The sequence below is a fragment of the Cynocephalus volans genome, chromosome 1, assembly GCF_027409185.1.
Source record: "Cynocephalus volans isolate mCynVol1 chromosome 1, mCynVol1.pri, whole genome shotgun sequence".
Lineage (NCBI taxonomy): Eukaryota > Metazoa > Chordata > Mammalia > Dermoptera > Cynocephalidae > Cynocephalus > Cynocephalus volans.
The window spans coordinates 187,781,462-187,796,030 of NC_084460.1; the positions used below are offsets into that span (position 1 = coordinate 187,781,462).

The window sequence follows — 14,569 nt, forward strand, 5'->3', positions numbered from 1 at the left end:
AGTACCAGCGCTGACCCAGGAATTCAACTCTGTTGATACATCTTCTCTTTTTATATTCTCTGAAAACAATAGTGGGCTTCTTTTAAAATAATAAAAATGTTCTGCAGCTCTTTTCTTCTCAGTTCGATTGATTTCACTTTTTAATCCTGCATTCCCTGAGCACTGTTATCAGAGGCAGAATGTCTCCTGAATTTGGTTCAAAGTATTTTTATTGCTGCGAGCGGACTTTTTCCTGGCTCCCCACATCCCTGATTGATTGCTGTTTCTGAGCACTCAGAGTGAACGTTGCAAATGAGAAGCCATATGGGGTTCTCTCTTGGTATATTTAATTAATGTGCAGAGCCACTGAGGGCCAAAGCATTTTAGTTCCAAGAGGTAGGACGTTAGAAAATGCAGATGGAGGAATTTTTTTTTTTTTAATTTAAAGTGCTGCGAACTATATGCTAATAACTCAGAGTTGCTCACAATTCCTCTTTGGAGTTTTACTCTTTGAGGTTTAGTTCAAGGAGCCCAGGGAATATGTGCTTAGAATTACTTTTTTCTCACATTATCTAGGATTGTGCTTTCTCGGAGGGTAGCCAGTAGCCACATGTAGCTATTTAAGTTAATTAATGTTAAATAAAGTAAGAGTTGAGCCCTTCTGTTGCAATACAGTCACATTTCAAGTGTGCAGTAGCCACAGGTGGCAACCGTATTGGACAGTGTAGATCTGGAATATTTCTGTCATCACAGCAAGTTCTATTGGACAGTGCTGGTCCAGAACACAGAGGAGCTCTACCTTTTAGAAACCTGTCGCATGAGAGCTCGAAAGCTCCAACACCTCCCTCTGACCTCCTTAGCCAAGTCATCCACCACAGACTCATTCCTTTTTATGGGGGTGGTTGGACTTTAGAATGAGAGTTTTAGGTATTCAGTAAGAATAGCTCTGTTAAGAGCATTTTCAAAAAAAAAACCATTGAATTTTCTAATGGTAGCTCAATGATTGAATAAAGGTAGCAAGTGATTAGATACTTATAATAGTAGCAGCTATTTTAGTTGCATACCTGCTATGTTCCAGGGCTTGAGTCTAAATGTTTTACGGTGCTAACTCAATCCTCATAAGTAACCCCATCAGGTATGGTACTATATTATCCTGATTTTTTAGTTGAAGAAACTGAGGCACAGAGATGTTAAATAACTTGGCCTGGGTCACTCAGCTAATCAGTGGTTGAACTAGTATTTGAATCCAGATGTGTTACTACAGCTGCCTCTTGTCCCTCTGTAGATGGCACCGAAATATCCAGAATGGTCCACCTGTAAGGGGAAGAGCAACCTGGTCAGTAAACTATAGATGTGCTAAATAAATGTTCGGTCTGGTTCAGGTTCTTATTAACATTACAGATTCTAAGGAGTTTTCTGTAGCCTGGATAGAGGAAAAATAAAGCAACTTTTCAAAAAGAAGTCATAGCACTTTAGACTACTTGGAAAAGATAACTAATCTAGACCAGGGGTTAGCAAACTGTAGCCCATGGGCCAAATTTGACCTGCTGCCTGTTTTTGTAAATAGAGTTTTATTGGAACAGAGGCACATATATTTATTTACATATTGTCTATGGCTGCTTCTGCATTATATTTGCAGAGCTGAATTTTTGTAAAAAAAGATCATATGGCCCATAAAGCCTAAAACATTTATTTTCTGTACCTTTACAGAAAAAGTTTGCTGACCCCCGTACTAGATCATATTCTTCAAGCATTCAAGATAATTAATAGTAGTGCATTTCTGAACTTGAGGAATGACCCCAAATTGACAGAAGGGACTGAATAATTCAGTATTTTTATTGCTATTTAACATAAACATGTTCATCCCCTCCTGTGCACCAGGCACATCTAAATTTACCCTGGCACTAAAACTTAGCATTCCACCAATCCTCAGATATCTATGTCTGAAACACCCAACTGTGTGCTGTACATGGGTAACTCCCAGTGAGTCCCTTGGTACTCAGTGCGTCCAGGGTCCTTCTGTTCTCACTCCTCTGTCTCTGTGCCTGCTGTTGTCAGGAGATTTGTGCACACAAAATGTTCACTTAATGCATCTCTTACTTTAAGATCATTGTGGAGTGAACTAAAATAGTACGCAAATATTAAAATTCAACACTCTTCATATTCTACATCCCATTATAGAATTAGAATAAGTTAAAATTCTCCAAAATTTGTTTGCCAGACGTTTCTAAAATAACTTTTTTTTCCTGATTATAAAAGTTAGAAACACAGAAAATGTGGGAGGACCTAACCACAAGAATGGGTGTCCCCCCACCAAACTCTACCACCCAGAGGTAGCCAATGCTAATATTTGAGTATAATAAATAGTTTTGGAGAAGATTCTGCCACATATGCAAATTCTTCTTTTAACTTAATTTTTTTCTGTCACTTAAAATTTATCAGAAAAAAACATTTTTTGTCGATACATAATAGTCCATCATATGACTGTATCATAATTTACTGGACTGTTTCCTTTTTACCAGGCACTTGGGTTATTTTCAACCATTTGCTATTATAAATAAAACATAATGACTGTGTTTGTACATGAATCTCGGTTTCCTGGATGTCTCCTTAGGATCAGTTTCTCAGAAGTGCAATTACTGAATTAAAGACAGATAACATTTTTGAAGCTTATGAGATGTATCAAAAATAAATATATAAATAACTCTGTCTTAACTTCCTCTCTGGCTCCAAACAGGACTACAGGAGTTCATGTACTCCTACAACAAAGGCTTATTAACATGTGTTAATGTTACATACACTTAATATTAAAACAGAGTAAAATGAATCCTGCAGGTGAACAGGAACACTTTAGGATTGTCTATTTGGTGATCTGATACTTATCTTAAGAATTTGATTCTTAGGGAGAGCATGGTTTGAATACCCAGATATTTGCCTACAGATGTTCCTGGGTTTTTTCCTATAGTGCAGCAGAGTTTTCAAACCCAGGTAGGTGTAAAAATATGGCCTCGTAGTATTGGACACCCCAGGGCCTTGACACCTGCTGTCCTCTCTCCAGGATGTCCACTCCTAGAAAGCCACATGGCTCGTTGTCTTCATTCCCATTGTATACAGATGTCATGACAGCAGAGAGGCCTCTCGACTGCCACACTGCTCGCTCTCCCCTTCCCCTGCGTTCCTGCCTGGGTAGCTCCTGCTCACTTTTATCCCTGCTCACGGTTTCGTTGTCTCTCCTCGCTGGAGTGTGAACCCAAAGAGGGCAGGATTTCTATCTGTCCTGTCCATTGTCTGATCTTGTTAGTGTTATTCTGCATCTGTAACTCTGACCCTCAGGGTTATATGCATGTTCTAGGTCACTCCACAGTGATTTATGTCATGGTGAGTCATGAGCTTCCTTACCCCTATGACTACAGTCAGTTTGGGGGCATTGGAGGAGAGCCTCGGGAAGGACCTGTGACATCAGGGGCAATGAGAGCCCTGAGGAAAAAGGACCTAGGCCTCAATGGGTGCGGCTTGGTCATTACCTGCCACGTGGGTTGTACGTATGACTCTGAACCCCAGCTCCTGCTGGTGCAGCCTCCTTCTGGGTGCCAGGACTTCCCTATGTCACAGAGCAGCAGGCCAGAGTCCCTGCAAAGCCAGAGGGCCAGGTGGGTGCCAAGGTGTGGTTGTATCATTTAGAGGCTAAAGCATCAGATAAAGCACATACTTATGGGGTTTGAGTTGGGCACAAGGAAGAAGTAAAGTCAGGGGCATAGTGTTAACACCAGGACCTCCTTTCAGTGCCAATGGAAAACACTGTTACTAAAACATTAGTGATTATGTTTCGGGGGAACTGTCACTTTGTCAACATAGACACCACTGATTGTTAAAAGTTGCTGACAGTAGACTTTCTATGTTCAGGACAGCTCCCTGCCATGACGACCAGCCACCTTGTCTCATGGTTTGGAGAATGTAGACACATGGACAGGACACGACGGACTTTCCTTTTCTCTCTCCAGGTCCAGCACATACCGGCCCAAGGGATTTGATGTCACCGTCAAGTACACGCAAGGGAGCTGGACAGGCGTCGTTGGGGAGGACGTCGTCACCATCCCCAAAGGCTTCAACAGTTCTTTTCTTGTCAATGTCGCCACTATTTTTGAGTCAGAGAATTTCTTTTTGCCTGGGATTAAATGGAATGGAATACTTGGGCTTGCTTATGCCATCCTGGCCAAGGTAAGGCAGATCCGTGGATTTAAGTAAATCAAATAATGGCATGAGACTCTGAAAACCAGTCACTAATAGGGCTGACACATGGGTCCAGGCTGTCCCTGGAGACTGTCAGTGAGAATCACATGATTGAAACAGACCAGTGCTCATGCAATTAATTATGTTTCTAAGCATTTTTAAAACTTAAGGTCAGCAGCACAATTCTTTGAACCTTCCTATAAGATATACTAACAGCATTAATTTTTGGTTTTGGTTTTCGTTTATTTACTTCTATAGCTGAAAAAGTGTTAGCAGAATCTGAATCACATCAATTATGGTGTTTGTTTAGGAGTTTTTACTAGGGTGGGATTAAAAAAAAGCAAACATAATAAATTCATATATTTGTACGTATGATGGAGTGTGGGCATGGGGTGGCATCCTCCAGCGAGCTGGCAGTGCACCCTGCTGCTATCCCGTCACCCTGGAGACACCTTGAGGAGACACCTGGAACTGGAACACGTCAACTTGAAAGCTGCCCTGGGGATTGCCGGCCGCTTCCAGTGGCGATCAGCCAAGGGGACATCGTGGAGCCCATCACTAAAGAGGCAAAGACAGAATTGGACGTTCCTTAAGTATTGTACTTGGGGCCGACCTGAAGGATCGTGTTGGTATGCAGGAGGAGGCAGGCAGGCAGGGGATTTTCCACCCAGAGAGTGGCCAGAGGCAGATAGGATTGGACACCAGGGGTGTGCCCTGGGCTCCTGGGGACATGGCAGGTTTGTGTGCACCTGAGAAACGCAGCAGGAGGTCAGCTCTCCTGGTTCTGTGACTGGGCACCACACCCCAGCCTGTCCTAGTTCAGTGTTAGGCTTGGGGCCAGAGCTAAGTGTGGGAGACAAAGGAAGCTGATTGCAGGAGCAACGGGCCCCCACCGGCCTGTGACGATCCAGAGAGGAAGGCCTCTTCCATTTTTGTTCTATTTGTTCCAGCTCAGGTTTATTAGCCAATGGTGTGGGGCAGAGAATGGGCCAGGAGAGCTCCCCAACCCCTTGCTTCCCAAGGAGAATGAGTAACAGTCACCAGGAGCCTGTCAGGAGTCAGCTGAGAATACCATGGGAGCTCAGTTCACTCAACGCTCACCACTGGCCATGGACCAGGCCTTTGCCAGGCTGTATGCTCCCCATTTAGAGATGTGGGGACCGAGGGTCAGAGAGGCTTATACCCCTGAAGTCCTCAATGCACCTCTCACTGTCTGCAGAGCCAGGACAGGCTCGGGAGCCACTTTGTCCTCGATACCAAAAGATGAACTTAATATGAGATTGCCAGACTGGTAAAAATTTGCATTCCTGAATGTTTTCACCGACAATGTGACCTTGGGCAAAATGTTTCATCTTTATGTGACTGTTTGGAAATGAAAGATGTGAGTATGATTGATTTTATGCTAATTATTCAGAAGCTGGTAGAGTAAACTTGTACTATCTGAAATTAATAACGTTAAACTTCTGTGAGAGCAGACTACTTGGGGGTTTCTTGTGATGTCTAGGTTCCACATGACCTTTTTTTTGTCTATGAAATTCCACGATTACCAACAATTGGCTTCACCTTCCCTGGGTTTGAGGAGATGGTCACATTTGAGGAAAGAGGACCACAGGGTGGTCTGGGCCGCTGTCCACAGGTGTCTTGGAAACAGGCTGGCCAAACACTCAGTGGTGGGTATGGTGGCCTGTGGTGACCCCTGTCAACCCCGAGGGCTTCCCATCAAGGCTGTGGGTCAGACACACCCATGGGGCCTCTCACACTATAGCCACCTGGGCCCGCTGCACACCTGCTCACTCAGGTTCTCATGGGGTTGGTCGTAGACAACTGTATGTTCTCGAGTCCCTAGAGGAATCCCAAGGCACAGTCCTCGTGAAGAATGACTTGACAGGATAATGATCACTCCTTTACTGCGTGCCAGGCACAGTTCCAAGCTCCTTACACATATCGACCCATTTAAGCCCCAGAACAGCTCTCAGAAGCTGTCACCCATTTTTACAGATCAGGAAACAAAGGACTGAGTCATGGGGTCAGCACATGGGGAGCCAGGCTTTCATTGCAGGTGGTGTTTCCTCTGCTCTGCAGCCTCTCAAGAAGGGGGACAAAAGAACACCAGACAGACTCACCCCCAGACTCAACCTGTTTCAAGAGGGGACTTTGCCTCACTCTTGACCCAAAGGCAAAGTGTTTCGACAAAGATCACATCTGAGGTTATGTTGAATCCTGCCATAGAAACCTATAGAAGCTGCAGTGGAAAAAAGTAGGAGGCCAAATGTTTGTACGAATGCACTAAATAATGGGAAGGTTTGCATCTAATGGATGAAGGTACTCTGCCCTCAGCCTCCAGGACAGCAGCTTTAGTTCACACAGATGGTGAATAATCACTGCATATGAATGACCATAGGTAGTCAGAGGCTACCGACAGCACAGACGCTAAAACAGTAAACTAAGTGTTTATCAGAAACGAACACCTCCTGGTGACTAACCCTAGTATCTCCTGGTGTTAAAGCCCAAGTCTGAACACGTCAACCACTACCTTCCTCCTCGACCACCAGCACACCTGCCAACCCCAATCTCAACTGTTTTCAGGTTACCCCTCCTCCCTGTGAACCTTTCTGGGGAAATGGGGCATCCTCTGAACACACAGATGCCCACAGAGGGGACCCAGAGCAAGTCAGGTCTGTCGAAAGTTGGCAGTGGGGAAATAGTGAGCTTCTCATACTTCAGGAGTAGAGGTTTGTCCCTTTGAGGCTACATTCCTGATGTCCAGAACTCAGGGGCAGAGCTGAGCTTTGTCCTGGGGTCTGGGGTCTGGGGTGAAGTGTCCTTGTGGGCCCTACTCCTCATCTGCGTGATGAACACTGCAGCTGAGAGAGGCAAATAAAGACGTCAGCAGCAACGGCAGCTCCTGAAAGCTGTTCTCTCCTTATCAGAAATGTCTAAGGTCAGAATCCACCACCGACCTCGGTGACCCACTTCCACAGCTTCTCTCAACGCCTCACCAGGCAGTCATGGTGATAAATGTGGCAACGTCTTCACAGCCTGTACTGTCTTATTTTTACACCGGAGCTGTACCGAAAGGAAAAATACCAAGCAGCAAGAAGTTCTGCTGGAGGTTTCTGAATTATCACACCTATTCACAAGCTTGTTGATTGTTTAGCCACGTGAAGACTAAAGACCAAGAACATTGTCTATTGTACCTGGTGTCTGCACGGGGTCACCCCTGTCTATACCATGAGTCATGAAACAGCGTTCCTCTTTTTTCACTCTCCTGCAGCCATCAAGTTCTCTGGAGACCTTCTTTGATTCCCTCGTGACCCAAGCAAACATCCCCGACGTTTTCTCCATGCAGATGTGCGGGGCGGGATTGCCCGTAGCTGGATCTGGTACCAACGGAGGTAGTCTTGTGGGTATCTTTTAGTTTTAAAGGGGCAAAAAAATCACAAATTGATGGGACTGTCTTTTCTGTGTTATAAAAAAACCTAATCTGAGATATTAGACATGCAGGCATGCATAGGTACCGTAAAATTTTGATAATCCTTGTTATAGGACCTTTTTAAAATGGATAAAATTAGGTATTACTTTTATTTCTCCTAATCATCCTGCCATCGAGAAAGATGATTCTCGTTGCTTCTACAAATCCCATTAAAGCTTTTCTTTACCGTGTTTTGAAAGGGAACAGCTTTCCGCAGGTGGGGGAGGGGAAAGTGAGGAACAGTGGGAGGGGTGGGTGTGGGCCTTACTCTGGGTAAGGGCAGAGGAGGATGCCTGTGATTTCATGAATTTGGTGGGGAGACAGGAACATCCTTTCTCTCCCACACACACATAGTAAAGGTGTTTTCTACTGAAACAGAACCAAGGCCCTCAGCCCTGTGGACGTGCGGCAGCCCAAACTTACCACCGTGTGTACCCTGCACCCAGACATCTAAAGTAGGAGGTGACAGCAAGAATACACCAGAAGGGCCCCTCCCAGTGGGCACTGCCAGCCCTGTGCCCTCTGACTGTGAAAGGCGGGCTCAGCACCCCTGTCCCCAGCTTTTGTTTGCTAACAGTACACCTGCTCTTAATACTTTTTCATTCCCTTTTGAGGGGAAAGGGCAGCTGACGATTTTGGGGGGAATGTTATATGGTTTTGCAAGATGAAGTTTTGATGAGGGAAGCTGTTTTGTTTTGCTTTCTTCTTTTCTGACTTCTGAGGACCTAAATCACTGTCAGTCAGCATGGTTAACTATTTCATTGTATTTCATTGGGGAAAATCTCAATACTGTGAAGGTGGAATTGATGTACTTTCTCTAGTGAGGGAAACCATCAAAGCACGTTGATTAGACTAGGGTATAAAATTGTTTGACCTTTGAATACATGGCCCCAGTGTTTAATTTTCAAGCATTTATATTTGCTTCATCGCATCACAATGAAGTAAAAGTATTGACTCCAGTGAAGTTTCACCATATGAGTGCATGCTTCTTCTGTGCAGCCTTGGTATGTCTGTGTATTTTTCCTCTCATACCTGTAAATATTTTTCTTCTCAGGTCCTGGGTGGAATTGAACCAAGTTTGTATAAAGGAGACATCTGGTATACCCCTATTAAGGAGGAGTGGTATTATCAGATAGAAATTCTGAAATTGGAAATCGGAGGCCAAAGCCTTAACCTGGACTGCAGAGAGGTGTGTGCACTGTGTTGTGTCGTGTGTATGTTGTGGTTGTCTGTCTGTGTGCACCCATGCTTGCATCACTGAAATATTACAACTGGAACCTTTATGTGAAATTAGAAGATGCACTTCATTATCAGATAAATCGACGGTTCATTGCGTGAAAACAAAAAGACTTTTTGTATGGTAAATTCAAATCAACAAATCCTCCCCACTTGTTCCCCCAAATTGCTTCCTCCCAACCACTCGGCTTAGTAGGGCAAAATTAGCACAAAGCAGTCAGTAAGAAGAGCTCTCTGAGCACACCTTCCACCATGCATCTTGGCCTGGTCGTCCCTGAACTGTTTAAGATGAAATAAGCAGATCTTTGTCAGTGTAAGGGGAAAGAGGAGAATTAAAAATAAGCAAAATGAAGCTATATATGTGTGTGTGTGTATCTCATCAGCTTTATCCTTCCATTCACAGCTGACTGACTGCACGCGCACATACACACACACACCCGCACACACACAATTCTACTGGAAGAAAAGTTGTATTCTCAAGATGAGCTTGGCTTGATAGTGCTGAAAGGCGATAGGTGTATCTCTCATTAACCACGTTCATACACTACCACTGCATTTTGGCTTATTTGTAGCATGTTATGACACTTTGATTAGGATGACTTAAGAGAGCTTCAGTCTTCTACAACATCTTTAGAATTGTTTGTAACGACACCCAGCCTTTCACTATATGCCTACCTGCTAACCCTTCATTTCATATTAACCATCAAGTTGCACCATAAATTCCCATATGCACAGACACCTCTCAGAAACCAAAGATGGTGAAATGATGGTCCGTTCCACTGTGATAGTGTTTCAGTTCAAGTCCACAGATCTATGTTTATGCTCAAAAAGCCCTTATTTGCCATTAAAGAATCCAGTGGTAGAATCAAATGTGAGGGCCTAAAATAAAATACAAACTCTGCGTGTGTGCGTGTGCATGTGTTAGGAATATAAGCATGTATCTGGAGGTTTGATCTTAGATTCTCAGTCCTCCCTGCCTACCCAGTGTGTCACCCATCCCACCACAGAACAAACAACAAAGCCCTGCACCCCCACCACACAATTCAGTTTGCTACATATATTTCATGTATTTACTTCTTTCACATATACAAAAAAATGATAATCTTATGAACATGCCATGTTTTAAATTACATTAAATTTGTTTTTAAACAAAATGATTTTATGTTTAAAATACTCTAATAAATTACTATATTTCATTTTCTTAAAATTCTAAACTCCTCCTACCTTATTTCCTTTTGACCTGATTGGCAAATTTGGTCACATGACTCATGGATTTGCCTGAAAAGCAGGAGGATGGAACTGCTCACACCTCATTCCCCTGCTGGGCAACCCTGCCCAGCCAGACAGTTGTGTCCCCAGTGGCTGCAGTGGTTTGTATGGTGTGGCCCATGAACCTCTGTCCTTCTCACTCTGCCACACAGAGAATGTTACCAGTGCGGACAGGGTTGGCAATGCTGTGTGTCCGTCTGTTATTGAACGTGGCTCTGGGTCCTTTCCAAATGCAAATATGGGATGTCTACTGAAAAATTGTCCTTCCTTCTTCTCTTTCTCCATTAGTGAGGTAATAGATAGTTGATTTTGTCCAATTTGTATAATTGGCTTTTAATATGTCATTTCAACCTCTAAAGGCAAATGCATCTTCCCTCTGCCCTGGAGGTGTGTTGAGGGGAGAGGGGAAGTGAGAGGGAGTTCCTTGATGAGGGAATTTGGGCAGCTCCAAGTAAGGAAAAAGCTCTGTTGATTTGGGCCATGTCATTCCCCTTTCCTGGGCCTCAGTTTCCCTATCTGTGAAGTGAGAATGTTGGGCTAGAAGATTCCTGGTTCCCAGGTTCTGAGAATATGAGATGAGTTGTCACTGCCAACAAGCCGTGGTGGCTGCCTGAATTTGTATGCAGCAGGTGCACAGTGATGGCGGCTGGGGCCATGCATTGCCATGGAGCGCCATTGTCACGACTGTGCCTTCTCCTCTCCCCCGTTCTAGTATAACGCAGACAAGGCCATCGTGGATAGTGGCACCACGCTGCTGCGCCTGCCCCAGAAGGTGTTTGATGCGGTGGTTGACGCTGTGGCCCGCACGTCTCTGGTGAGTCCTCAGGATGCTCGTGAATCTTCGAGCACACTGGGTCATGACCGCACACTGGGGTGCAGCGCTGTGCATTCTAATAGTCTCCAGCTGTCACTCAGTATGCTCTGAAGATTTTGAAGGGTGGTTTTTAAAACCAACTGTTACTTATTAAGTTCGCAATCTTATTCTTTGATGTTAATCAGCAAATGATGCCTTCATTTTAACTCAAAGGACACAGATTTGAATGTGCAGGTATTTTAGTATTTCAAGTAATGGTCCCGTTGGTACGGTATTTTTTTATCTAAGGGAAACTACACTCAGTGATGTAACTATATGGAACTAAACAGTACATCAAGAATACACGTACGGCCTTTAAAACAAAACAAGTAAGCCAAAAATCTTATTCCCTTATGGCCTTCATCCAAGCCCTGCTGGTACCCTTACTCCTACTTACGAAAGAGTGTGGTTTTTTTCACAGAAGACAAAGGTCAATCGGCCAATCTGATAATCATTTTATGGCCACGCTCTCAAATACAATTGAGGTCATGGTTGAGGACATCATACCTTGGAGACCTGGCCAACGGTATTCCCCGTGTGACACCAACTTCCCAGTCCATTCAGGGCAATAGAGTGGACCCAAAAGCATTGAACAGGACACAGTTTTTGGGGTCAAATGAAATTCTTAGTCTAGTTTCCACCACTTATTAGCTGGGCACCTGGGGAGGGTTTCATTTCCTCTGAGCGCCTCCGTATTCTCATCTGTAGGGTTGTCGTGAGGGTTTTGAGTAACGCCTGCTTTCCTGTAAGTGCTCAGCAGAGAGGAGCTTCTGTCTCATGTCCAGCCAGTGCTACTACTATGTGTTTGGACATGAGATAAACCTTGCTTTTGGCTTCTTGAGTGTTTTCAAAGCATCTGTCCACTCAAGGCCATCCTCACAAAATCACCAAAAAGCAAGTGTTTCCTGCACAAAGCCTTGGTCCTGGTACTGGCATGGGGCTGGTGGTCCTTCTACCCTGCTGGGATGGCCAAATTCAAAGAATGGAAGTTCTGGAAAGTGCACAGTGGCTGCCTTGTCACAAGTTATAGCAGAGACATGGGAAGCAAGAGAGAGCTTTTGGTTGTCCTGAACCAAAACTTCAAAAGTCTAGAAGTGCTGTGGAAAGACAAGCAAGCAAATCCAAAGAACGCAGAGGGGATAAGGAAAGGACATGGGCCCTTTTGAACCAGCAGTCTTCCAGGCCCAGCCTGGGGCAGCTGCAGTTGAAAACCAGAGCAAGGTCCCTATTTTTTCTCATGGCTGCCTAATCAGAAAAAATGGCAAGTACATTTTTAGTGCCTTAAATTTAAAATCCTTGCTGAAAATCAGACCATACTTAAAATAAGGAGCAATATGCTAATTTCTTAAATAATGGCCTCAGCAGACATTAACATGAGTGTCATTGGATTTAATATTCTGAACTTGTTGTACAACTATCCCAAGGATGCGCTTGAAGTGTCAATGTAAGAATCCAGCAAGCTGTGGCGCCGCGGACGGGCCTCTGCTCTGGAGCAGACGGGCAGGGCTGAGCTTGGCGCTCCTGAGCTCAGCACAACACGTGTTCAGCTGCCACTGACTCTGTGCGAAAGCCACGAGGTAGAAGGAACAGATGACAAAATCTGTTTGCCTTATCTAAAATTATCCTCTGATTTCATTCGTGCTGGCGTCAGGAAGGAGGAACCGGGCAGGTTGTTTGTCTTGGGCGGGGGAGCGTAACAAGGAGGCATTGTGCCTCCGTCTCGTTGTATCTGGACCACAGATGTGTTTGCTCTTCATGTCCGCCAGGTTCACAAGCCTGCTCTCTTGGCTCAGGTTTTCTTTCTAGTGAAGGAGAGGGCCGCCTTCAGGAAATTAAACACAGTAAAAAATGCCAGGCTCTGTCTCCTGGCATGGACTGTTTAGATGGAGTTTCAGAAATAAACAGTTTGTAGGTCAACATTTAGAAGTGAGCCTGGGGGGAGTTTTGTGGAGGGCGACGCAGTGTTCAGAGTCATGGAGACTGGGGCTGCATCCCGGCCCATGTGGCTCAGGCCCACGCTTTTCTAGCCATACAATCTAATCTAATCGTACTTTAGGATGGCTTCTAACTTTAAAACTCCAGGCTTGTGGTTAAGGGACACAGCACTGGGGGAGCAAGTCCCACTTCCAGTTCTGAGTTGATGGCCCCTCTTCACCTGCAGATTGGGGCTGGTCTGCACTGTGGTCAGAGCTCTGAGCTCTGACTGTGGGCCCAGTGCCGCAGCTCTTCACCAAATCCAGCAAAACCATGACCCCACCTCTCTTCACCTCATCTGGGAAGGGACTCTTCCCAGGGATCCATGTTTCAAGTCGACTTAACTTTTTTAAAAAGCAAAGCTGTATCAACACCAGCATTAGAAAGTATACAACTGAATCACACACCACGTGGGTGGAAAACGTGGGATGGGCGAAAAAGGACACGGCACCTTCTCCAGGTGCGTGCCCCAGCAGGGAGGGCTGGTGTCTGCCACATACACGTTCTGCAGCACAGGACACTCTCCAGCGGCACCGTGATTTTCTGTTCTTATCTTGGCCACATTCTGTCCCATTTTCCCATCTTCCTTCCTGACTGTTCCCGTGGCTTCCACAACACCCTCCTCCCTGGACTTCTCCCTGTCCCCATATGCCTCCTCGCAAGGTCTTTGCAGTCCTTCTCCCTGCACTCCTCTCCTGCACAATCCCAGCCATGGACACATCTTCACCTCCCACTTGCCATCGGTGACTCTCAGATTTGTGTGTCAAGCCCAGGCCCTTCCTCTGGAGCACAGAGGACTCAGAGAACCAGTGAGCTACACAGCATGTCCACATGGACACCCAAACACACCCAATGAGCCACAGAGCTCAGGCCTCTGATAAATGAAATGTGGTGACGGTGTCCTGGTCCCCTCCCAGGCCCATCTCACATGCCTGCCCATCCTCAGCCCCCGCCCCTATGGCCATAATCTGCGTGGTCCAGCAAGGCAGGTTCCATCAGCATCCTTGGCTGGGCCATCTCCCCCCATCTCCTGCACCCCCCTATACCCCAATGCTAGCCTGTCCTTCAAGCTCAGCTCCCGTGTTTCTTCCTCAGGGAAGCTACCTTGACAGATATGCTCTCCCCCTCCTAGTCAGGGTCCCTCCTAGCTCTGCCCCAAGTGGGACACCATGCTGGATTGTGACAAGAGGCACCCCAGATACAATCCTTCCCCCGGGAGCTGGCAGGCCTGGGCAGGCTCTGCTCAGGACCCTTCCCTGTAAGCCCATGCATGTGGAGTTAACCTGCGGATTCAGCAACTAGTCGACATGGGCAGTGGTCACCACTCACCCACTCCCTGAGGAGAGGCACGTGCTGTGTTGTCAGCCACCTTTTTGTCCCTGATGCCACCCACTTTTCCCCATGAGTACTCATATTTTCTGAGTCTTTCCTGTGAGGCAGGTGTTGGGACCACAGTGGGGCACAGGCCCCAGAGCTCCTTCCTCAGAGGATGTAGATTCTAGTGCAGGACACAGAAGTTAATCACACCAATAAGCATAAATTGCTAACTGCCGCAA

The 14,569-nt window shown here is 45.6% G+C and overlaps 1 protein-coding gene across 3 annotated transcripts in view; it reads left to right on the top strand.

Annotated features, from left to right (window-relative positions):
* Positions 1-14,569, top strand: part of BACE2 (beta-secretase 2) — an 80,474-nt gene that overhangs the window by 38,960 nt on the left and 26,945 nt on the right. For all 3 annotated transcript variants that reach the window (XM_063096730.1, XM_063096745.1, XM_063096736.1), the window contains exons 3-6: positions 3,981-4,197; positions 7,484-7,612; positions 8,736-8,870; positions 10,899-11,000. In XM_063096730.1, coding sequence (XP_062952800.1) covers positions 3,981-4,197; positions 7,484-7,612; positions 8,736-8,870; positions 10,899-11,000 — 583 coding nt within the window. The remainder of the gene's footprint in view (positions 1-3,980; positions 4,198-7,483; positions 7,613-8,735; positions 8,871-10,898; positions 11,001-14,569) is intronic.